The sequence below is a fragment of the Scyliorhinus canicula genome, chromosome 10 (genome assembly GCF_902713615.1).
Source record: "Scyliorhinus canicula chromosome 10, sScyCan1.1, whole genome shotgun sequence".
NCBI lineage: Eukaryota > Metazoa > Chordata > Chondrichthyes > Carcharhiniformes > Scyliorhinidae > Scyliorhinus > Scyliorhinus canicula.
In genome coordinates, this window is record NC_052155.1 from 5,744,589 (window position 1) to 5,768,505 (window position 23,917).

Below are 23,917 nucleotides of genomic sequence, written 5' to 3' on the forward strand. Positions count from 1 at the left end.
CCCCCCCCCCCCCCCCCCCCCCCCCCCCCCCCCCCCCCCCCCCCCACCCCCCCACACCCCCCCCCCCCGAGTGAACCGATGGTTATCGCAGATCGGTGCCTGCTCCTCCGATACCCCCTCCATACCCCTGTGCTGGCGCCACTGTCCCCACACCCTCGGGGCTGCCACTACTACCGGGCTTGTGGAGTACCGAGCCGGCGAGAACGGCAGAGGTGCCATTACCAATGCCCTCAAACCCGTGCCCTTACACGATGCCGCCTCCACCCGTTCCCACACCGGCTTCTCCCCCACTACCCACTTCCTGACCACCGATATATTCGCCGCCCTGTAATAGTTAATACATTTTGGAAGAGCCAGCAAACCCCCCCCACGCCCCCGCTCCAGCAGCACCTTCCTCACCCACAGGGGTTTTACCGGCCCAAGTAAACCCCAAAATTACCGCATTCATCCTCCTAAAAAACGCCTTGGGGATAGAAATTGGAAGATACTGAAAAACAAACAGCAATCTCGGGAGGGCTGTCATTTTCACCCTCCCTGCCAGAGGCAGAGGGAGCGTGTCCCACCTCCGGACGTCCCGTTCATCTGCTCTACTCACCTACCCAGACTCAGCTTATGGGGCTGTCTTTATAATAATTTGCATTTCTCTAGCACCTTTCACAACCTCAGGATATCTCACTTATTGCCAATGAAGTACTTTGTTAACAAAACAGAAAATGCGAGTTAATGTCAATGATCTTTTACCAGAACAGAAACTGAGAGATTTACCACGTTATACTGAGCCAAGGAAAAGGAGGAATGAAGGTCTGTCAGGGCGGAGGACAGGAGCGACTCAGTGGGTGATGGCCCTGTCTTCGGTTTGGAAGATTGTTGGTGAAAGGCGCAGTCTTGGCTGCCACACCTGGTGCAGACCTCAGCATGTGCTGCACAGTCGGAGGTGACACTTTTGGATGAGACATAAAACTGAGGCCCCGTTTGCTCTCATAGGTTGATAAGGTATAGGAGCAGAATTAAGCCATTCGGCCCATCGAGTCTGCTCTGCCATTCCATCATGGCTGATATGTTCCTCATCTGCTACCTACAATGTTACAGACCAAGAGCTGGATTGTGAAATCAGCCAGAGCATCTCCTCCCGAGAACACATGACCTAGGAGGGGGAGTCGGCAATTTAGCCTCCCCAGCCTAACACCCTCAATGTGATTATGGCTGATCCCATCCTGGCCTCAACTCTACCGTCCTGCTCATTCCCCATAATCCTTCAACCCATTACCAATTCAAAATCTGTCCAACTCCTTCAATTTACTCAGTGCCCCAGCATCCACCACACTCTGGGGTAGGGAATTCCACAGGTTCACAACCCTTTGGGAGAAGGGTGGACCCAGGTGGACTTGTGGCCCTCGATGATCCCACTGCGCCAATTTGACAAAGGGCAGGGGAGTGGCCAAATTCCCCTCTAACTCGCTTTTCGAATTTGCTGATGACACCACTGTAGTGGGTTGGATTTCAACAATGATGAGACAGAGAATAGGAATGAGATAGAGAATCTGGTGAACTTGTGCGACGATAATAATCTGTCCCTCAATGTCAGCAAAACAAAGGAGATTGTCAATGACTTCAGGAAGCGTAGTGGAGAACATGCCCCTGCGTACGTCAATGGGAACAAAGTAGAAACGGTTGGGAGCTTCAAGTTTTTAGGCGTCTAGATCACCAACAGCCTGTCCTGGTCCCCCCCATGCCGACACTATAGTTAAGAAAGCCCACCAATGACTACTTTCTCAGAAGACTAAGGAAAATTGGCCTGTCAGCTACGACTCTCACCAACTTTTACAGATGCACCATTGAAAGCATTCTTTCTGCCCAAGACCGCAGGAAACTACAAAAGGTCGTGAATGTAACCCAGTCCATCTTGTAAACCAGCCTCCCATCCATGGCCTCTGTCCACAATTCCCACTGCCTCGGAAAGGCAGCCAGCATAATTAAGGACCCCACGCATCTCAGATATGCTCTGTTCCACCTTCTCCCGTCAGGAAAAGGATACAAACGTTTGAGGTCGCGAATCAACCGACTCAAGAACAGCTTCTTCCCTACTGCCATCAGACTTTTGAATGGACCTACCTCGTATTAAGTTGATCTTTTCTCTACACCTTGCTATAGCTGTAACATTACATTCTGTAGTCTCTCCTTCCTTCCCTATGTACGGTATGCGTTGTCTGTACAGCATGCAAGAAACAACACCTTTCACTGTATACATGTGACAGTAATAAATCAAATCAAATCTTCTCTACTGAATAGTACTACACTCCTGTCTGCTTCATCCAATGTCTGTGTCTATGTATTTACACTGTATTTATGTTTGTCCGATTTTTTTTTTTTGATGTGCGTAATGATCTGTCTGGATTGTACGCAGAGCAATACTTTTCACTGCACCTCAGTACACGTGACAATAAATCAATCCATTCCAATCCAATCACCATCACAGACTAACTTTCACATTCCAGGTTTGTTAACTGAATTTACATTCAGGGCAACACGGTAGCATGGTGGTTAGCACAATTGCTTCACAGCTCAAGGGCCCCAGGTTCGATTCCCGGCTTGGGTCACTGTCTGTGCGGAGTCTGCACGTTCTCCCCCGTGTCTGCGTGGGTTTCCTCCGAGTGCTCCGGTTTCCTCCCACAGTCCAAAGACGTGCGGGTTAGGAGGATTGGCCATGCTAAATTATCCCTTGATGTCCAGGGATGTGCAGGTTAGGTGGATTGGCCAGGCTAAATTGCCCTTAGTGTTCATAATTGCCCTTAGTGTTGGGTTGGGTGGGGTTACTGGGTTATGGGAATAGGGTGGAGATGTGGGCTTGGGTAGGGTGCTCTTTCCAAGAGCTGGTGCAGACCCGATGGGCCGAATGGCCTCCTTCTGCACTGTAAATTCTATGATCTATGAAATTCCACTAGCTGCAGGGGTGGGATTTGAACTTGCATCCACAGTGAAATTATCACTACACCATCCTCTCTATCACATTTTTGTTTGTGGAGCGCTGCTATGCTACTTTCCCGAATTACACCAGTCTGTACACTTGGGCAATCCTGTGGTTGTGAAGGTGCTATTTAAATGCAAGATCTTTCTTTTTACATATCTCGCCCAAATCCACTGATATCCGCCTGTGTAATAACTCTTGGAAATGCAAACCACCCTGCGAAAACAGCTGATGATGGAAATGTATCCACTATTTTGCATTGGTTGCATTTTTAGTTCTGCAGATGATTTGCATTCATATTTTGTGATGTTTGTGTCTGCTTTGTTTCCTTGTCAGGTGAAGCTGCTCCTACATGACCTTTATCAGAATAAAAAGATTGTAAATGCCACGCACAACATCTACGCTTACAGGTACAAGAAAGGCCAATTGCTGAACAACTTTAGAATCGTATCACAATTAAATATAGGTTGAGATAGAATAGGGACTGAATTGAGAGGTGTGTGTCCCTGGCAGCCTTTAGTGCCCTTGCCTAGTTGCCCTTGAGAAGGTGGGGATGAGCTAAAATCTTGAATTGCTGCAGTCCGTAAACTGTATGTGCTGTTAGAGAGGGAGTTCCAGGGTGTTACCCCAGCGACAGTGAAGGAACAGCCAATATATTTCCAAGTCGGGGTGGTGTGTGACTTGGAGAGGAACCTCCAGGTGGTGGGGTTCCCAGGTATCTGCTGCTCTTGTCCTTCTAGATGGTGGAGGTCGTGGGTTTGGAAGGTGCTGCTGAAGGAACCTTTGGTGAGTTCCTGCAGTGCATCTTGTAGATGGTACACACAGCTGTCACTGTGTGCTGCTGGTGGAGCCAGTAAACGTTTAAGGTAGTGGATGGGGAACCAATCAAGTGGGCCGCTTTATCCTGGAAGGTGTCTGTGGTAGCCTGGCCCCTTTAAGGGGCAGGCTCCACCGATCACATGACAAGCTCAGGGCCAATCGCGTGGGGGCATGCATTCACCTGCCAGTCGGATGTTTGGGCAGGGCCCTGGGAGCAGGACTTTGGCAGTGTGGACCAGGGAGCTGAAGTGTTCAGACCTATTGTATAGTGTGCGGTGCCTGTTTTGTAGATGCCTTTGACTTACATCAATAAACCCCTTTGTTTACTACTGGAAACCTCCAGTGTGTGTCGAGAGCCACCATATTGGCGGCAAAGTAAAAGTTTTCAATCGCAGCCGCCAGTTGTTGTGAATCGAGGGTTTTTGGGGTGGCGGGATGGGAGGGGCTGGGTTGGGGGGGGGGGGGAGGAAGGAGCAATGGAGAAAGTACAGAAGCTCCAGCAAGAGTTGCAATCATTTAAATCCTGAGTGAAAATGCCCATCATTGGGAAACTAGACACATTTGACCAAGTGGTTGGGGATTGGAGTCAGAACATTGAACGGCTCTGTATCTTCTTTACTTTGAACGGGATCACAGGCGAGGACACACAGAAGGTGATACTTTAGACAGGTTGCGGCCCCAAAACGTATAATTTATGCAGGAACCCCCACATCCCTGGAATAATCTGATTCGAAGACCTTGGACCAGACAGTAAAATTGGTGAAAGACCTTTTCAATCCGAGGCCTCGATTATCCTCCAACATTCTAAGTTTAACGCTGCAGCGAAGACCCATGAAGAGTCTGTCGCAACCTTCATCGCCAGGCTTGCTGCGCATTGCGAGTCCGGGACTGGCCCCGTCCCATTGTTACCATCAAAACCTTCCCCCCCCCCCCCATCCACTTCCTCTCGTAAACACCTCACCCAGTTTTCGGTCCTCTCCCCCCACTTTACACACCTCCTAGACCCATCAAAAGCTGTTCTCCCAGGCTCCAATGGCCGCAGCCCCTCCAAAACTGGACACAATATCCCAGGGGAGGCTTCACTAAGGCCCTGAATAATTGCAGCAAGACCTCCCTTCTGTACTCTAATCCTCTCGCAATTTCTAGCCATTCAGGTAATGCCATTCTTGTTTTTGCTACTACATTGGATAACCCAGCATTTATCCACATTTTGCTGCATCTGCCATTCATTTACCCACTCAACATGTCCAAATCACATTGAAGGATCTGTGCGCCCTCCTCACAGCTCACCCTCCCACCCAGCTTTGTGTCATCTGCACATTTGAAGATTAAGTCCCTCATCTAAATCATTAATATATATTGAGAATAGTTGGGGTCCCAGCACGAAACCCTGAGGTACCCCACTGGTCACTGCCTCCCATCTGGAAAAAGACCCCTTTTTCCTCCTACTTGTTTCCTGTCTGCCAACAATCTCAACACACTACCCCCTACTAATGAGATAATGAGAAATGTCTTCTCTCAGAGGGTTATGAATCTTTAGAATTCTCTACCCCGGAGGGTTTGGGATGCTCCATCGTTGAATATACTTAAGGCTGTGGGGCAGGCAGAGTTTTAACCTCGCGAGAAATTAAGGGGTATGCGGAGTGGGTGGGTAAATGGGGTTGAAGCTAAAGATGAGCAGGATAGTATTGAGCGGGGAGCAGGATAGACGGGCCGAGTGGTCTATTCCTACTCCGTTCTTTGCTGTTCTTGAAATTGCCGGTGTTAAAGATCGATTTTGTAAAATTAGTTTGTTCTCTTTGCTGTTGCTGATTCTGTGCTTCAAGCGACAGCAGAGCAGAAGCTAAAATGTCCATTGCTAGTTAGGTCTTGAGTGATCTATTTTAAAGGATGGCTAAAGTGTGCGCATTAATTGTTCAGGATATACTGCGAGGACAAACAGACCTTCCTGCAAGACTGTGAAGATGATGGGGAAACTGCAGCTGGCGGACGTCTGCTGCATCTGCTGCAGGTAACACTGCGTCGGAACATTGTACAGGAATCATTCTTCACTGTGCAAGCCTGTTCTTATTGTGTCGCTTTACTGTCAAAGAATCAAATTCTGTTCCATCGCTGTATCAGTTTCCACTCTCGGTGAGGATGGATTAGGAGAACCTTAATCCACGCAGACTGCACTGTGGGTGTTCCTGATCCACACGGACTGCACTGTGGGTGTTCCTGATCCACACGGAGCACTGTGGGTGTTCCTGATCCACACAGACTGCACTGTGGGTATTCCTGATCCACACGGACTGCACTGTGGGTGTTCCTGATCCACACAGACTGTACTGTGGGTGTTCCTGATCCACACGGACTGCACTGTGGGTGTTCCTGATCCACACAGACTGCACTGTGGGTGTTCCTGATCCACACAGACTGTACTGTGGGTGTTCCTGATCCACACGGACTGCACTGTGGGTGTTCCTGATCCACACAGACTGTACTGTGGGTGTTCCTGATCCACACGGACTGCACTGTGGGTGTTCCTGATCCACGCAGACTGCACTGTGGGTGTTACAGATCCACACGGACTGCACTGTGGGTGTTACAGATCCACACGGACTGCACTGTGGGTATTCCTGATCCACACGGACTATACTGTGGGTGTTCCTGATCCACACGGACTGCACTGTGGGTGTTCCTGATCCACACGGACTGCACTGTGGGTGTTACAGATCCACACGGAGCACTGTGGGTGTTACAGATCCACACGGACTGCACTGTGGGTGTTCCTGATCCACACAGACTGTACTGTGGGTGTTCCTGATCCACGCGGACTGTACTGTGGGTGTTCCTGATCCACGCGGACTGTACTGTGGGTGTTCCTGACCCACACGGACTGTACTGTGGGTGTTCCTGATCCACGCAGACTGCACTGTGGGTGTTCCTGATCCACACGGACTGCACTGTGGGTGTTCCTGATCCACACGGACTGTACTGTGGGTATTCCTGATCCACGCGGACTGTACTGTGGGTGTTCCTGACCCACACGGACTGTACTGTGGGTGTTCCTGATCCACGCAGACTGCACTGTGGGTGTTCCTGATCCACACGGACTGCACTGTGGGTGTTCCTGATCCACACGGACTGCACTGTGGGTGTTCCTGATCCACACGGACTGCACTGTGGGTGTTCCTGATCCACACGGACTGCACTGTGGATGTTCCTGATCCACGCGGACTGCACAGTGGGTGTTCCTGACCCACGCGGACTGTACTGTGGGTGTTCCTGATCCACGCGGACTGTACTGTGGGTGTTCCTGATCCACACGGACTGTACTGTGGATGTTCCTGATCCACACGGACTGTACTGTGGATGTTCCTGATCCACACGGACTGTACTGTGGGTATTCCTGATCCACACGGACTGCACTGTGGGTATTCCTGATCCACACGGACTGTACTGTGGGTATTCCTACACCACTTGGACTGCGGCGGTTCAAGACGTTGGTGGTCAAGAGCAATTATGAATGGGCAACAAACGCTGACCTAGCCAGCGACGCTCAGATTCTGGACAGAATAAGAGAAATGGCCAATCAACTCATAACACCATTGTTGGCCATTTGAAAGAGCAGTCCATTCTGTCCTCAACCCAAAGAGAAAATGCTGGAAAATCTCAGCAGGTCTGGCAGCATCTGTAGGGAGAGAAAAGAGCCAACGTTTCGAGTCCGATGACTCTTTGTCAAAGCGCATTATGTCCTACTGTCCCTGCTCTTTCCCCCAGAGCCCTGCAAGTTTTATCCTTTTCAAATATTTATCTTACGTATATTTCCCTTTGCAAAGTTCTCATTGAACCTGTTTCCATAGCAATTTCAGAAAGCGCCTTCAAGATCTGAATAGCTGCAGTAGAACTGTTGTCCCCGGTGACCCCCCCCCCCCCCCCCCCCCCCCCCCCCCCCACCCCCCCGCTCCAGATTGTTTCCTCAATTATCTGAAATCTGCATCCCTCTGCCTACCGACTCTCCAGTCACCGGAAACAGTTTCTCCTTATTTGCTCCAAGGCCCTTCCTGCAGTGCGATTCCCAGAATCGGACCCATTCAGCCAGCAGGGGCCCAGTCAATGATTTATTTAAGTGAGATTTTACAAAGTGACCTGAGCTTTTATTCTCTACCAGCAACAGGATTGTGCAGCTGCACAAACACTTTTTTTTAGCAATTTGTACAGCATGAGGAGGTTTTCTGAAATCAGGAAATTATGTCCCTGACTAATTGTGAAGATTTTATATTAACGTAAATGTTTATTTTAACAATATATTAAAACAGAAGAATAGCTTCACACAGTTCACCGTACTTTGAAACAGTTCGAAAAGATCTTGAGTTCAACTACACTCGGCGCTGACCTTTCCTTACTGGGAATTATCTATAGAAATCAAGTATCTTTACCAGGCAGTCCCTTATGTTTTTGGGGTATTCTCTGAGGCTGACAACTGGTTCCATTTCATAAGAATAATAATCGCTTATTGTCACGAATAGGCTTCAATGAAGTTACTGTTAAAAGCCCCTAGTCGCCACATTCCGGCACCTGTTTGGGGAGGCTGGTACGGGAATTGAACCCACACTGCTGGCCTTGTTCTGCATTACAAGCCAGCGGTTTAGCCCACCGTGCTAAACCAGCCCCTTAACATTTTACTGTCTTTTATTCCTTTCTTGTCTTTCTTTATAAATATGTTTCCCCCCACTCATTCCCCCTATCTTATCCCCCCCATTCCTTATCCGTTCTCCCCTTTGCTTCACCTCTCCCCCCCCCCCCCTTTTTCCTTGCTCCCACCCATGTCCCCTCTCCCCCCACATCTATATCTGTCACAGTTTACTATCTGAGGTTAGTTTCTCTGCAGTTTGGTCTTTCACATCTTTTGTTCCGTCTGGGGACTGACATTAGCACTCTTCACCCTGGGTTTCTGTGGCTATGACTCATCTTTCATTCTCATTCCACAGTATCAATATTTCCCACTTTCTATTCTTTTTAGCTTTGACAAAAGGGTCACCTGGACTCGAAACGTTTGCTCTTTTCTCTCCTTACAGATGCTGCCGGACCTGCTGAGATTTTCCAGCATTTTCCCTTTCGGGAACTGGTTCTTTCAGTCCTGCCTTGTCCACAATGTCGTCTTTGAGATCCAACCAGCTCCCACTCTTTCTTCACCTACACTGTCCCGCAGGACTTACCCCCCCATCCTATATTGTTTGATCCAGTCTTTCTGAAATGCCCTTTTCCTAGAACTGATCAAATTCCTTTAAATTCTTTATTTTGATTCGCCCTGAGGGGGTCGGTACAAGGGTTCTTTAGGTGGTGGCAGCCTTTCCTCGACTTTCTGGCTCAACGATAGGGAACTAGGTCAGCAGCAGCAGCAACCCGGGGGGGAGGGAGGATAGGGGGCGGGCGGGCGGGCGGGTGGGGGGGAGAAAGGCGGTGGGCGGGGGCGGGGGGGGGGGGGGGGGTTTCAGGGGGGCATTGTTTATTTATGTTAATTTAATTTAGTTTAAATTTATTTTGTCGTTCATTGGGTTTGGGGGGGGGGGGGGGTCGTGATATGCATTGTTACGGGTCCGGGGGGTGTTTATTATTGTTATTATTATTGTTCTGTTGTTATACATTTTTCAATAAAAATTATTTTTAAAAAGTTACCCTACCTTTGCCTCACTGACTTACAGTTTTTACAACTTGTAAATGTCCCCCTTTGAACTAAAGCAGTCCACTTCAAATCTGCTTTTATTGCCGTATGTAAATTCTTATTGAAGTTCCTCTTGGTTCATTCACGTATCAAAACCACGTCTTACTGTTATTTTAGAACCTTACAGTCACTTCTCTTATCCAATTACAACAACCACCCCCCACTAGTCTGTTTCACAGTGCATGAAAAAAACATGATGTGGCGATGCCGGCGTTGGACTGGGGTGAGCACAGTAAAGAAGTCTGACAAAGCCAGGCTAAAGTCCCACAGGTTTATTTGGAATCACTAGGTTTCGGAGCACTGCTCCTCCCTCAGGTGAATTCACCTGAGGAAGGAGCAGTGCTCCGAAAGCTAGTGTTTGAAACAAACATGTTGGACTTTAACCTGGTGTTGGAAGACTCCTCACCATGGGAAACAACGACAGTGATATGAACAAAAGAAAACCATTATATTTCCTGATGATTTTCAATAAAGAGCGAGTGAGTCCTTTTCTTAAATATCGTTTTGTTTCAACAGATATTAGATGCTCGCAATGTGCTGGTGGTAGTTTCCCGATGGTATGGGGGTATCTTACTTGGCCCCGATCGCTTCAAGCACATCAATAACTGCGCACGAAATGTGCTGGTGGATGAAGGCTACACCGAGTTGGCAGTAAGATTAAACACGTAATGCACAATAGTTCAGATGGTGATACCAGGGATGAGGGAAGGGATAACTATTCGGAACAATGAACAGACTGGGTCTCTTTTCGCTGTACAACAGAAGATTGAGGAACGACATGATCGATGAAAGCACGCCGGAGGGCAGACGTAGAGAAAGTGGCAGGGCAGATGGGGAATGCTTTTAAAAAGGCTTATGGGGTTCTGTTCTTTATAAATAGAGGAATGGACTATAAAATAGAGGCATGTACTTGCAGCGGCAGGGACCCGGGTTTGATTACGACTTTGAATGACTGTCTGTGCGGAGTCTGCACGTCCTCCCCGTGTCTGCGTGGGTTTCCTCCGGGTGCTCCGGTTTCCGCCCGCATTTCAAAGATGTGCAGGTTAGGTGGATTGGCCATGATAAATTATCCCTTAGTGTCCAAAGGTTAGGTGGGATGAGGGGCGGGGGATTGGGCTTAGGTAGGATGCTCTTTCGGAGGGTCGGTGCAGACTCGATGGGCCGAACGGCCTCCTTTGCCCTGTAGGGATTCATTGTTTCTATGAAAAGCAAGGAAGATATTATGAACCTTAGTAAAATACTGGTTTGTCCAATTCTGGGCACCGCACTCGAAGGACGGTTTAGAGTGATTGCACAAAAGGTTTAAGAGGATGGTTGCTGGAATGAGAAACTTCAGGGACGAGAATAGATTGGCCAAGGTGGGGCTGTCCTTGGAGAAGAGAAGGTTGAGAGGAGATTTGCTGGAGATGATCAAAAGCATGAGGGATCTGGGCAGAGTAGATAGAGAGAATCGGTTCCTATTGGTGGAAGGGTCGAGAACCAGAGGGCATTGACAGAAGGTGATTGGCAAAAGATAGTGACAGAAATAGACTTTCACACAGCGAGAGGTTCGGATCTGGAATATACTGTCTGAGAGTGTGGTGGAGGCAGACTCACTGGGTGGTTAGGGTCTGGAATGTACTGTTTGAGAGTGTTGGTATAAACCTTTGCTGAGCACTGTGAAAAATCGCTTGGAAGGTTCTCCACTGTTCCTCAACTGTTTCACCACAAAGCCTTTGCTCCCAGTCTACCTTAGCCAGCTCTTCTCTCATCCCATTGTAATCTCCTTTGTTTAAGTACAAAACACGAGTATTTGATTTTACCTTCTCACCCTCCATCTGTATTTTAAATTCCACCATATTGTGATCGCTCCTTCCGCGAGGATCCCTAACTATGAGATCATGAATCAATCCTGCCTCATTACACAGGACAAGATCTAGGACCACTTGTTCCCTCGTAGGTTCCATTACATACTGTTCTAGGAAACTATCGCGGATACATTCTATAAACTCCTCCTCAAGGCTGCCTTGACCGACCTGGTTAAACCAATCGACATGTAGATTAAAATCCCCCATGATAACTGCTATACCATTTCTACATGCAACATTTGACTGGGTGGTTAGGGTCTGGAATGCACTGTCTGAGAGTGCGGTGGAGGCAGAGTCACTGTGTGTTTAGGGTCTGGAATGCACTGTCTAAGAGTGTGGCGGAGGCAGACTTAGCGGGTGATTAGGGTCTGGAATGCACTGTCTCATAGTGCAGTGGAGGAGTTGCGCTACTGGTTCAGGAGAATATCACAGCTGTACTGCGGGAGGACACCTCAGAGGGCAGCGAGGCTATATGGGTAGAGATCAGGAATAAGAAGGGTGCAGTCACAATGTTAGGGGTTTACTACAGGCCTCCCAACAGCCAGCGGGAGATAGAGGAACAGATAGGTAGACAGATTTTGGAAAGGAGTAAAAGCAACAGGGTTGTTGTGATGGGAGACTTTAACTTCCCCAATTTTGACTGGGACACACTTAGTGCTCGGGGCTTGGACGGGGCAGAGTTTGTAAGAGCATCCAGGAGGGCTTCTTAAAACAATATGTAGATAGTCCAACTAGGGAAGGGCTGTACTGGACCTGGTATTGAGGAATGAGCCCGGCCAGGTGGTAGAAGTTTCAGTAGGGGAGCATTTCGGGAACAGTGACCACAATTGAGTAAGTTTTAAAGTGCTGGTGGACAAGGATAAGGGTGGTCCAAGGGTGAATGTGCTAAATTGGGGGAAGGCTAATTATAACAATATTAGGCGGGAACTGAAGAACCTAGATTGGGGGCGGATGTTTGAGGGTAAATCAACATCTGACATGTGGGAGGATTTCAAATGTCAGTTGAAAGGAATTCAGGACCGGCATGTTCCTGTGAGGAAGAAGGATAAATACGGCAAATTTCGGGAATCTTGGATAACGAGAGATATTGTAGGCCTCGTGAAAAAGAAAAAGGAGGCATTTGTCAGTGCTAGAAGGCTGGGAACAGACAAAGCCTGTGTGGAATATAAGGAAAGTAGGAAGGAACTTAAGCAAGGAGTCAGGAGGGCTAAAAGGGATTGGCAAATAGAGTTAAGGAAAATCCCAAGGCTTTTTACACATACATAAAAAGCAAGAGGGTAGCCAGGGAAAGGGTTGACCCACTGAAGGATAGGCGAGGGAATCCATGTGTGGAGCCAGAGGAAATGGGCGAGGTACTAAATGAATACTTTGTATCACTATTCACCAAAGAGAATTGGTGGATGTTGAGTCTGGAGAAGGGTGTGCAGATAGCCTGGGTCACTTTGACGAGGTGTTGGGCGTCTTGAAAAATATGAAGGTAGATAAGTCCCCAGGCCCTGATGGGATCTACCCCAGAATACTGAAGGAGGCTAGAGAGGAAATTGCTGAGGCCTTGACAGAAATCTTTGGATCCTCACTGTCTTCAGGTGATGTCCTAGAGGACTAGAGAATAGCCAATGTTGTTCCATTGTTTAAGAATGGTAGCAAGGGGACTTCCGGTTGCGGCTATGCGGAGCTAAGCCGCACGTTCGGCAGCTCCCGCCAGGAACGGACTTTTGGGCTCTTTTAAGGGCCCCTAGCGGTACTTGCTCGATGGTTTCCGACGTGGGAGGGTGTCTGCAGCGGATCCCCAGTGGCCTATGGTCTGGACCAGGAGTGGGGCCAGCAAAATAGCGACGGCAGCGCCTAAGAAAAAGCGGGGGAAGAAAATCAAGATGGCGGCCGGCGGAGGCCTAGAGGAATGGAGGCAGTGGGCGCAGGTGCAGCAGGAGACTCTCCAGCGCTGTTTTCGGGAGCTAAAAGTGGAGCTGCTGGACTCGCTAAAGCTAATACGGACAAGCTGCTGGGGACACAGGCAGCCCAGGGGGTGGAGATCCGGGAGCTCCGACAACAAGCCTCCAAAAGAGAGGATGAGTCCGTGGCCCTCGCGGTAAAGGTGGAGATGCATGAGGCGCTCCATAAGAAGTGGCAGGAGCGGTTCGAGGAGATGGAGAACCGGTCGAGGCGGAAGAATTTGCGAATCCTGGGCCTCATGGAGGGGCTGGAGGGGTCAGAACTGGGGGCCTATGTGGCCGTTTTGCTGAACTCGCTGATGGGAGCTGGGTCCTTCCAGGGGCCCCTGGAGCTGGAGGGGGCCCACAGAATACTGGCCAGGAGGCCCAAGCCGAATGAGCCGCCCCGGGCGGTGCTGGTGCGGTTCCACCGGTTCGTTGACCGAGAGTGCGTGCCTAGGTGGGACAAGAAGGAGCGGAGTAGCAAGTGGGAGAATACGGTAGTACGGATCTACCAGGACTGGAGTGTGGAGGTGGCTAAGCGAAGGGCCGGGTACAACCGGACGAAGGCGGTGCTCCACAGAAAGAGTGTGAAGTTTGGCATGTTACAGCGCGTCTGTGCGTCACCTACAAGGACCGGCACTTTTATTTTGAGTCCCCGGAGGAGGCGTGGGCCTTTGTGCGGGCCGAGAAGTTGGACTCTAACTGAGGGTCGAGAGGTTTGTAAATAACTGTGTTAACTTTTGGTGGGAAGGGTCTTTGTTTTACGCTGTTTTATGCTGTTTTAAGCTGGTTGTGTGTTGTTTCTAGGGCGGGTGGGGTGCTGTCTTTTTTGCGTGGGTTCGGTGGATGGGCTCGAGTTGGGGGGGGTAGACTTGGAGTGTGGGGAGCTGGTGGTGGGGGCCGACAAGGGGGGCTACCCTCGAGGAGGCGAGGTCAGGCAGGGGGAAAGCGCGGGCTTTTCTTTTGTTTTCCGCGCTGAGGGTGGATGGGGGCGGGGTTAGAGCTGAGAAGCGCGGGTTTTTTTCCCGCGAGCGGGCGGGAGGGGGAGGAGGAGGGTCTGCTGATGGGTATGGGGGTGGAGAAGTAGCCCCACGTAAGGAGGGGTCGGAGGTGTGGCGGGAGCCGCCGGGGTCAGCAGAAGTTAGCTGGCTCACGGGAGTGCTATGGAGGGAGTAACGCGGCTGGGAGGGCTCCTAGCCAAGGGGGGGGGGGTGTACCGGGTTGCTGCTGAAATGGCCAGGAAGGAGCTGGGGTATTCTGGGGGGGCCGGGGTGGGGGTTTGCCGCCGTGGGGAACGGGCCGAGCGAGGGGCGCTGGCCAGGCGACGGGTTAGGGGAGGGGGGCAGGGAGCCCTCTGATCCGGCTGATAACTTGGAATGTGAGGGGCTGAATGGGCCGGTCAAACGGGCCCGGGTGTTTACCTGATGGGGCTGAAGGCGGACGTGGCCATTCTTCAGGAGACGCACCTGAAGGTGGCGGACCAGGTTCGGCTGAGGAAGGGCTGGGTAGGCCAAGTGTTTCATTCGGGGCTGGATACAAAAAATCAGGGGGTGGCGATCCTGGTGGGAAAAAGGGTGTCGTTTGAGGAGTCAAAGGTGGTGGCTGACAGTGGAGGGAGGTATGTGATGGTGAGCGGCAAGTTGCAAGGGGAGCGAGTGGTGCTGGTGAATGCCTATGCCCCGAACTGGGACGATGCGGGTTTTATACGGCGCATGTTGGGCCGCATTCCGAGACGGGGGGCCTGATACTGGGGGGGGGGGGACTTTAACACAGTGCTGGATTCCCCCATTGGATCGATCCATGTCCAGGACGGGCAGGAGGCCCGCGGCGGCTAAGGTGTTGAGGGGGTTTATGGATCAGATGGGAGGGGTGGATCCGTGGAGGTTTGTAAGGCCGAGGGCCAGGGAATATTCATTTTTCTCCCACGTGCATAAAGCCTATTCCCGGATCGATTTTTTTTGTTCTGAGCAGGGAGCTGATTTCGAGGGTGAAGGATGTCGAGTATTCGGCCATAGTCATTTCGGATCATGCCCCGCACTGGGTAGACCTTGAGCTGGGGGAGGAGAGGGACCAGCGCCCGCTCTGGCGCCTGGAGGTGGGGCTGCTGGCGGATGAGAAGGTGGGTGGGCGGGTTCGGGGGTGTATCAAGAGGTACTTAGAGGCCAATGATAATGGGGAGGTCCGGGTGGGGACGGTTTGGGAGGCATTGAAGGCGGGTGATTAGAGGGGAGTTGATTTCCATCTGAGCCCATAGGGAGAGGGGAGAGCAAAGAGAGAGGGAGAGGTTGGAGGGGGAGATGGTGAGGGTGGACAGGAGATACGCGGAGGCTCCGGAGGAGGGATTGCTGGGGGAGCGGTGTAACCTTCAGGTCAAGTTTGACTTACTGGGGCAGCACGGTGGCGCAGTGGGTTAGCACTGCGGCCTCACGGCGCTGAGGTCCCAGGTTCGATCCCGGCTCTGGGTCACTGTCTGTGTGGAGTTTGCACATTCTCCCCGTGTCTGCGTGGGTTTCACCCCCACAACCCAAAAATGTGCAAGTTAGGTGGATTGGCCGCTCTAAATTGCCCCTTAATTGGAAAAATAATTGGGTACACTAAATTTATTAAAAAAAAAAAAAAAAAGTTTGACTTACTGACCACCAGAAAGGCAGAAGCTCAGTGGAGGAAGGCACAGGGAGCGGTGTACGAAAATAGGGAGAAGGCGAGTCGGATGCTGGCACATCAGCTCCGTAAGCGGGATGCAGCCAAGGAGATTGGTGGGGTGACGGATAGGGGAGGAAATGTGGTGTGGAGGGGGGTGGACATTAATGGGGTCTTCAGGGACTTTTATGGGGAATTGTACCGGTCCGAGCCCCCGGTGGGGGGGGGGGGGGGCGCTTTTTGGACAGGCTGATATTTCCGAATGTGGAGGAGGGGCTGGAGGAGCAGATTGAGCTGGAGGTGCTGGTCTAAGGGATAGGCAGCATGCAGTCGGGGAAGGCGCCGGGGCCGGATGGGTTCCCGGTCAAATTTTACAAAATGTACGCAGACCTGCTGGGCCCCCTGTTGGTCCGGACCTTTAACGAGACAGGGGGGGGGGGGGGGCTTTGCCCCCTGACTATGTCACGGGCGCTGATTTCCTTGATCCTTAAACGGGACAAGGACCCCCTGCAGTGTGGATCATATAGGCCGATCTCGTTGTTAAATGTGGATGCCAGCTGTTGGCGAAGATCTTGGCCACAAGGATAGAGGACTGTATACCGGGGGGGGGGGTCATTCATGAGGACCAGACGGGGTTTGTGAAGGGAAGGCAGTTGAACACCAATATACGTAGGCTTCTGAATGTTATAATGATGCCGGCGGTAGAAGGGGAGGCGGAGATAGTGGTAGCATTAGACGCGGAGAAGGTCTTTGATAGGGTTGAGTGGGGGTACCTGTGGGAGGTGCTGGAAAGGTTTGGGTTCGGGGAGGGGTTTGTCAGTTGGGTGAGGCTGTTATATGAGGCCCCGATGGCGAGTGTAGCCACGAATAGGAGGAGGTCGGAGTACTTTCGGTTGTACCAGGGGACGAGACAGGGGTGTCCCCTGTCCTCCTTGCTCTTTGCGTTGGCAATTGAGCCCCTCATGGCGTTGAAGGAGTCGAGGAATTGGAGGGGTCTGGTGCGGGTGGGGAGGAGCACCGAGTGTCATTATACACAGATGACTTGTTGCTATATGTGGTGGACCCAGTGGGGGGAATGCCGGAGGTGATGAAGATTCTTAGGCAATTTGGGGGCTTTTCAGGGTACATGCTCAACCTGGGTAAGAGTGAGCTGTTCGTCGTGCACCCGGGGGATCAAGAGGAGGGGATTGGTAGGCTCCCACTGAAGCAGGCAGGGAGGAGCTTTAGGTACCTGGGGGTCCAGGTGGCTAGGACCTGGGGGGCCCTACACAAACTTAACCTCACTAGGCTGGTGGAGCAAATGGAGGAGGAGTTTAAAAGATGGGACATGTTGCTGCTGTCGCTGGCGGGTAGGGTGCAGTCAGTCAAGATGACGGAGCTCCCGAGGTTTTTGTTCCTGTTCCAGTGCCTCCCCATCCTTATCCCGAAGGCCTTTTTTAGGAGGGTCAATAAGAGTATTACGGGATTTGTGTGGGCGCATGGGACTCCGAGGGTGAGAAGGATGTTTTTGGAGCCGGGCAGGGATGGGGGGGGCTGGCACTACCCAACCTCTGTGGGTACTTTTGGGCTCCCAACGCAGCGATGGTGCGTAAGTGGGTAATGGACGGGGCAGGGGCAGCATGGAAGAGGATGGAGAAGGCGTCATGTGTGGACACGAGCCTGGAGACGCTGGTAACGGCGCCGTTGCCGCTCCCTCCAACGAGGTATACCTCGAGCCTGGTGGTGGCGGCTACCCTCAAAATCTGGGGGCAATGGAGACGGCATAGGGGGAGGTAGGGGGCTCGATGGAGTTCCCGATACGGGGGAACCACCGGTTTGTACCAGGGAGCATCGATGGCGGGTTTCTTGGCTGGCACAGGGTAGGTATTAGGAGGTTGAGGGACCTGTTTGTGGATGGGAGGTTTGCGAGCCTGAGTGAGTTAGAGGGGAAGTTTGGGCTCCCCCCGGGGAACATGTTTAGGTACATGCAGGTTAGGGCGTTTGCCAGGCGGCAGGTGGAGGGGTTCCCTCTGTTGCCCCCACGTGGGGTACGGGACAGGGTGCTCTCGGGGGTGTGGGTTGGAGGAGGGAGGATTTTGGACGTGTACCACGTCATGCAGGAGGCCTCGGTGGAGGAGCTGAAGGGTAAATTGGAAGAGGAGCTGAGTGAGGAGATTGAGGAGGGGATGTGGGCAGATGCCCTGGAAAGAGTGAATTCCTCCTCTTCCTGTGCGAGGCTTAGCCTCATACAGTTCAAGGTGCTGCATAGGGCCCACATGACTGGGACGAGGATGAGTAAGTTTTTCGGGGGCGAAGACAGGTGTGCTCGGGGAGCCCAGCGAACCATGCCCATATGTTTTGGGCGTGCCGAGCGCTGGGGGAGGTTTGGAAGGGGGTGGCGAGGGTGGTGGGATCCAGGGTCAAGCCAGGCTGGGGACTCGCAATTTTTGGGGTTGCAGTGGAGCCGGGAGTGCAGGAGGCGAAAGAGGCCGGGGTCCTGGCCTTTGCGTCCCTAGTAGCCCGGCGGAGGATCTTGCTCCAATGGAAGGATGCGAGGCCCCCAAGCGGGGAGGCCTGGATCAATGATATGGCGGGGTTCATTAAATTGGAGAGGGTGAAATTTGCCCTGAGGGGATCAGTACAAGGGTTTTTCAGGCGGTGGCAGCCTTTCCTGGACTTCCTGGCGGAACGGTAGGGAAATCAGCCGGCAGCAGCAGCAACCCTGAGGGGGGGGGGGTAGAGTGAGGGGGGGGGGGGGGGTAGAGGGAGGGGTGGGGAGGAGGGAGGGCAGGGAAAGAGGGGGGGGGGTTGGTTTCGGGGGAGGGGAGAAATGTGTACATGTGTTTATTGAATATGCCAGGTGCTTACCTATTCTTTTTGTAGTTGCTGGGGGGTTGCGGGTGGTTTGGTTTTGGGGGTTACTGTATTTTTGTCTCTTTTTTTTGTTGTTAATACTGTTCTCTTGTTATTTTCTGTTTTTGATATTTTTTGAAAATCTCAATAAAAATTATTTTAAAAAAAAAAGAATGGTAGCAAGGATAATTCAGGGAACTACAGGCCGGTGAGGGTCAGTGGTAGGGAAATTACTGGAGAGAATTCTTCGAGATAGGATCTACTCCCATTTGGAAGCAAGTGGACGTATTAGCGAGAGGCAGCACGGTTTTGTGAAGGGCAGGTCGTGTCTCCCTAACTTGATAGAGTTTTTCGAGGAGGTCACAAAGATGATAGATGAAGGTAGGGCAGTGGATGTTGTCTATATGGACTTCAGTAAGGCCTTTGACAAGGTCCCTCATGGCAGACTGGTACAAAAGGTGAAGTCACACGGGATCAGAGGTGAGCTGGCAAGGTGGATACAGAACTGGCTAGGTCATAGAAGGCAGAGGGTAGCAATGGGAGGGTGCTTTTCTGTTTGGAGGGCTGTGACTAGTGGTGTTCCACAGGGATCAGTGCTGGGACCTTTGCTGTTTGTAGTATATATAAATTATTTGGAGGAAAATATAACTGGTCTGATTGGTAAGTTTGTAGACGATACAAAGGTTGGTGGAATTACGGATAGCGATGAGGACTGTCAGAGGATACAGCAGGATTTAGATCGTTTGGAGACTTGGACGGAGAGATGGCAGATGGAGTTTAATCCGGACAAATGTGAGGTAATGCATTTTGGAAGGTCTAATGCAGGTAGGGAATATGCAGTGAATGGTAGAACCCTCAATAATATTGACAGTCAGAGAGATCTAGGTGTACAGTTCCACAAGTCACTGAAAGGGGCAACACAGGTGGAGAAGGTAGTCAAGAAGGCATACGGCATGTTTGCCTTCATTGGCCGGGGCATTGAGTATAAGAATTGCCAAGTCATGTTGCAGCTGAAGAGAACCTTAGTTAGGCCACACTTGGAGTATAGTGTTCAAGAGGTCTACAAAATTATGAGGGGCATAGACAGAGTGGATCGTCAGAGGCTTTTCCCCAGGGGAGAGGGGTCAATTACTCGGGGGCATAGGTTTAAGGTGCGAGGGGCAAGGTTTAGAGGAGATGTATGAGGCAAGTTTTTTTACACAGAGGGTAGTGGGTGTCTGGAACTCGCTGCCGAAGGAGGTGGTGGAAGCAGGGACGATAGTGATGTTTAAGGGGCATCTTGGCAAATACATGAATAGGATGGGAATAGAGGGATACGGACCCAGGAAGTGCAGAAGATTTTAGTTTAGACGGGCAGCATGGTCGGCAGAGGCTTGGAGGGCCGAAGGGCCTGTTCCTGTGCTGTACTTTTCTTTGTTCTTTGGAGGCAGACTCAGCGGGTGGTTCGGGTAACCTTGTTTCACACTCAAACTTGACAAGATGATGCTTCGCCTTGTGGGGAGAGACTTGAAGGCTGACATACCATTATTATTGTTTTGAGCTTTTTTAATGATTGCCGTGCAATCCCGAATCCCTCTGCTTCCTCCATAGCTCCTCCATCCTCGCCAGTAAGAAAATATTTCAATCGATTCTCCTGACCGACATTGAACTGCCTCTGCCACAGTTTAGCCCCGTCCCTCCATCCATCCATCCATCAATATCCCTTTGGCACAACTTGCTGCTCCCGCTCATGCCTCACACTCTGCCACGTAGCGTTCGGAGTCTTGAACTGCACCTTTCGAGCATCTCGCTGCTGATCGAATCACTAGGTCTCGTTTTTTTTTTATTTCAGGAAGAGGGGCAGAGGTCAACGGTAAAGAGGAAGAAAACAAAGAGCAAAAAATAAAAATGGTCAGTGGGGAGGACGCAGATATTTTACAATTAATGAGCGTGTGTGAGAGCCACGAATACGCGGGTTTTAAAACACGTCGGCCAGTCCCCATCTACAAATAAACAAACAACAAGAATAAAATACAGCTGAATCCACTCAACTTACGTTGTCTTTTTTTTTATCATATTTCATGAAAAGCTTCTTTGCCTTTGCAGCTTTACAATCTTGTGGTTACCTCTGGCTACATAGTCCCAGAGGATAATTCAAACCAAGACATTTATTTGCTTTAAGTTTCCCTGGAGTCCCGAGAGCGGGAACAAAAGTTGAAGCCTTGAGTAAAAAGCCCTTTGCCCGTCAGCATTAATGTTTAAAGAAGGTGGTTTAACGTCATGCAAAATTCATGCCGTGTGTAATATTCAAATACATGTAGATTAATGTTCTGAAATGGCTGGCAAATATCGAGCTGTATGTGAGTTCCAAACAAAAGATGGAAGCTTTGCTCACTCAAGACAGTTGCAAAAAGGAATCAGGCGTCCTGGTATGTACGTGGCAGATCTCCGAGAGCAAATTACACATTACACGCGGTCCTGATCTTCAGCAATCTGCCCATAGAGTGATACAGCTCAAAAACAGGCCACTCGGCCCATCGTGTCTGTACTGACCACTTGACGGAGATTTCCAACTCGTCCTGCTCCCCTTGCTATTTTCCTGTCAGCTGACAACTTTTACCTTTTGCAAGTATTCATTCAACTCTCTTTTGAAAGTCACGATAGTCCTTCTAAGTGGTAGAGGTCGCAGGTTTGGGAGGCGTGTCGAATTGCTGCAGTGCATCTTATAAATGGTCGAAACTAGTCCCCCCTGCACGGAGGGAGTGTATGTTTCAGGTGGCGGATGGGGTCCCAATCAAGCGGGGCTGCTTTGTCCTGGATGGCGTTGAGCTTCTTGAGTGTTGTTCTGGTCGCCTCATTTTAGGAAGGACGCGGAAGCTTTGGAAAAGGTGCAAAGGAGATTTACCAGGATGTTGCCTGGAATGGAGAGTAGGTCTTACGAGGAAAGGTGGAGGGTGCTAGGCCTTTTCTCATTAGAACGGAGAAGGATGAGGGGCGACTTGATAGAGGTTTATAAGATGATCAGGGGAATAGATCGAGTAGACAGAGACTTTTTCCCCGGGTGGAACAAACCATTGTTCCAGGCAGCACGGTAGCATTGTGGTTAGCACAATCGCTTCACAGCTCCAGGGTCCCAGGTTCGATTCCAGCTTGGGTCACTGTCTGTGCGGAGTCTGCACATCCTCCCCGTGTGTGCGTGGGTTTCCTCCGGGTACTCCGGTTTCCTCCCACAGTCCAAAGATGTGCAGGTTAGGTGGATTGGACGTGATAAATTGCCCTTAGTGTCCAAAATTGCCCTTCGTGCTGGGTGGGGTAACTGGGTTATGGGGATAGGGTGGAGGTGTTAATCTTGGGTAGGGTGCTCTTTCCAGGAGCTGGTGCAGATTCGATGGGCCGAATGGCCTCCTTCTGCACTGTAAATTCTATGTCAATTACAAGGGGACATAAATTTAAGGTGAATGGTGGAAGATATAGGGGGGATGTCAGAGGTAGGTTCTTTACCCAGAGAGTAGTGGGTTCATGGAATGCACTGCCTGTGGAAGTAGTTGAGTCGGAAACATTAGGGACCTTCAAGCGGCTATTGGATAGGTACATGGATTACGGTAGAATGATGGGGTGTAGATTAATTTGTTCTTAATCTAGGATAAAGGTTCGGCACAACATTGTGGGCCAAAGGGCCTGTTCTGTGCTGTATTTTTCTATGTTCTATGTTGTTGGAGCTGCACTCATCCAGGCAAGTGGGGAGTATTCCATCACACTCCTGACACTTGTGCCTTGTTGGTTGTGGGGCTGGTTTAGCACTGGGCTAAATCGCTGGCTTTGAAAGCAGACCAAGGCAGGCCAGCAGCACGGTTCACTTCCCATACCAGCCTCCCCGAACAGGCGCCGGAATATGGCAACTAGGGGCTTTTCACAGTAACTTCATTTGAAGCCGACTTGTGACAATCAGCGATTTTCATTTCATTTTCACGGTGGACAGGCTTTGGGGAGTCAGGAGGTAAGTTACCCACTGTCGGACTCCTAACCTCAGACCTGCCCTTGTATTTATGTGGCCCGTCCAGTTCAGTCTCTGGCCAACGGTAACCCCCCAGGATGTTAATCGCAAACGTATAAAATAAAAATTCAGGATGGGGAATGCTCTCTAGCTTCCAGACAGGGGGTGGGGGACTGGTAGAGGAGAGGATGGGAAGGGTGGTGCATTGGTGGGGCGAAGGGTAGTCCTCAAATGGGCTTTGGGGATATTTACCTCCACGAGTTACCTCCTTTGGTCCACTGCGAGGCCCTCATGTTTGGTGCGACCAGTTGCAAATCCCGGCCACGTGATTCCTGGTCCAGAGGTGCGGAGAATCACGCAACGGGCCGGAGAATACGCTGCCTCGGACCGCAAAGTGGATGCAGATGGCTCATTAAGACCCATTAGTACCCTCCTGCTGTTGCCGGAGAGTGAACTCCATTCTCGCCGCCCCCGGGGGCTGGGCCTTAGCGATCAGTTCCGTGCCCGGATCGAACCTTGATTCTCCGCCCCCACGTGATTCACGACCCCGGCGCTGAGGTGCGGAGATTTACCCCATTAGTTTAATGGAGCAGATTGATTTTTACAACAAAACTATAGCTTTGTGGCCATGATTGAAGAGGCTATATTTTTATTCCTGATTTATTAATGAATTGAATATAATTTCCCTCCAGCTGCTGACCTGGTATTTTAACCGATGTTTCTGGAACATTCTTCCAGGTTTAGGATTATTAATCGTTCACCATCACCACGATGCTGCCATCAACCTTTGTCACTTTGAACAAAGAACAAAGAAAAGTACAGCACTGGAACAGGCCCTTCGGCCCTCCAAGCCTGCACCGACCATGCTGCCCGACTAAACTAAAATCTTCTACACTTCCCTCTATTCCCATCCTATCCATGTATTTGTCAAGATGCCCCTTAAACGTCACTATCGTCCCTGCTTCCACCACCTCCTCCGGCAGCGAGTTCCAGGCACCCACTACCCTCTGTGTAAAAAACTTGCCTCGTACATCTCCTCTAAACCTTGCCCCTCGCACCTTAAACCTATGCCCCTGAGTAATTGACCCCTCTACCCTGGGGAAAAGTCTCTGATGATCCACTCTGTCTATGCCCCGCATAATTTTGTAGACCTCTATCAGGTCGCCCCTCAACCTCCGTCGTTCCAGTGAGAACAAACCA

The 23,917-nt window shown here is 50.8% G+C and overlaps 1 protein-coding gene across 3 annotated transcripts in view; it reads left to right on the forward strand.

Moving 5' to 3' along the window:
• Positions 1–20,774, forward strand: part of impact (impact RWD domain protein) — a 60,834-nt gene extending 40,060 nt beyond the window's left edge. Inside the window, exons 8-11 of one of the 3 annotated variants that reach the window (XM_038808564.1) lie at positions 3,302–3,375; positions 5,705–5,795; positions 10,008–10,156; positions 20,576–20,774. In XM_038808564.1, coding sequence (XP_038664492.1) covers positions 3,302–3,375; positions 5,705–5,795; positions 10,008–10,156; positions 20,576–20,600 — 339 coding nt within the window. In that variant the 3' untranslated portion in view covers positions 20,601–20,774. The remainder of the gene's footprint in view (positions 1–3,301; positions 3,376–5,704; positions 5,796–10,007; positions 10,157–20,575) is intronic. The other 2 variants (XM_038808563.1, XM_038808565.1) reach the window with 2 other exon arrangements.
• Positions 20,775–23,917: the final 3,143 nt, after the last annotated feature.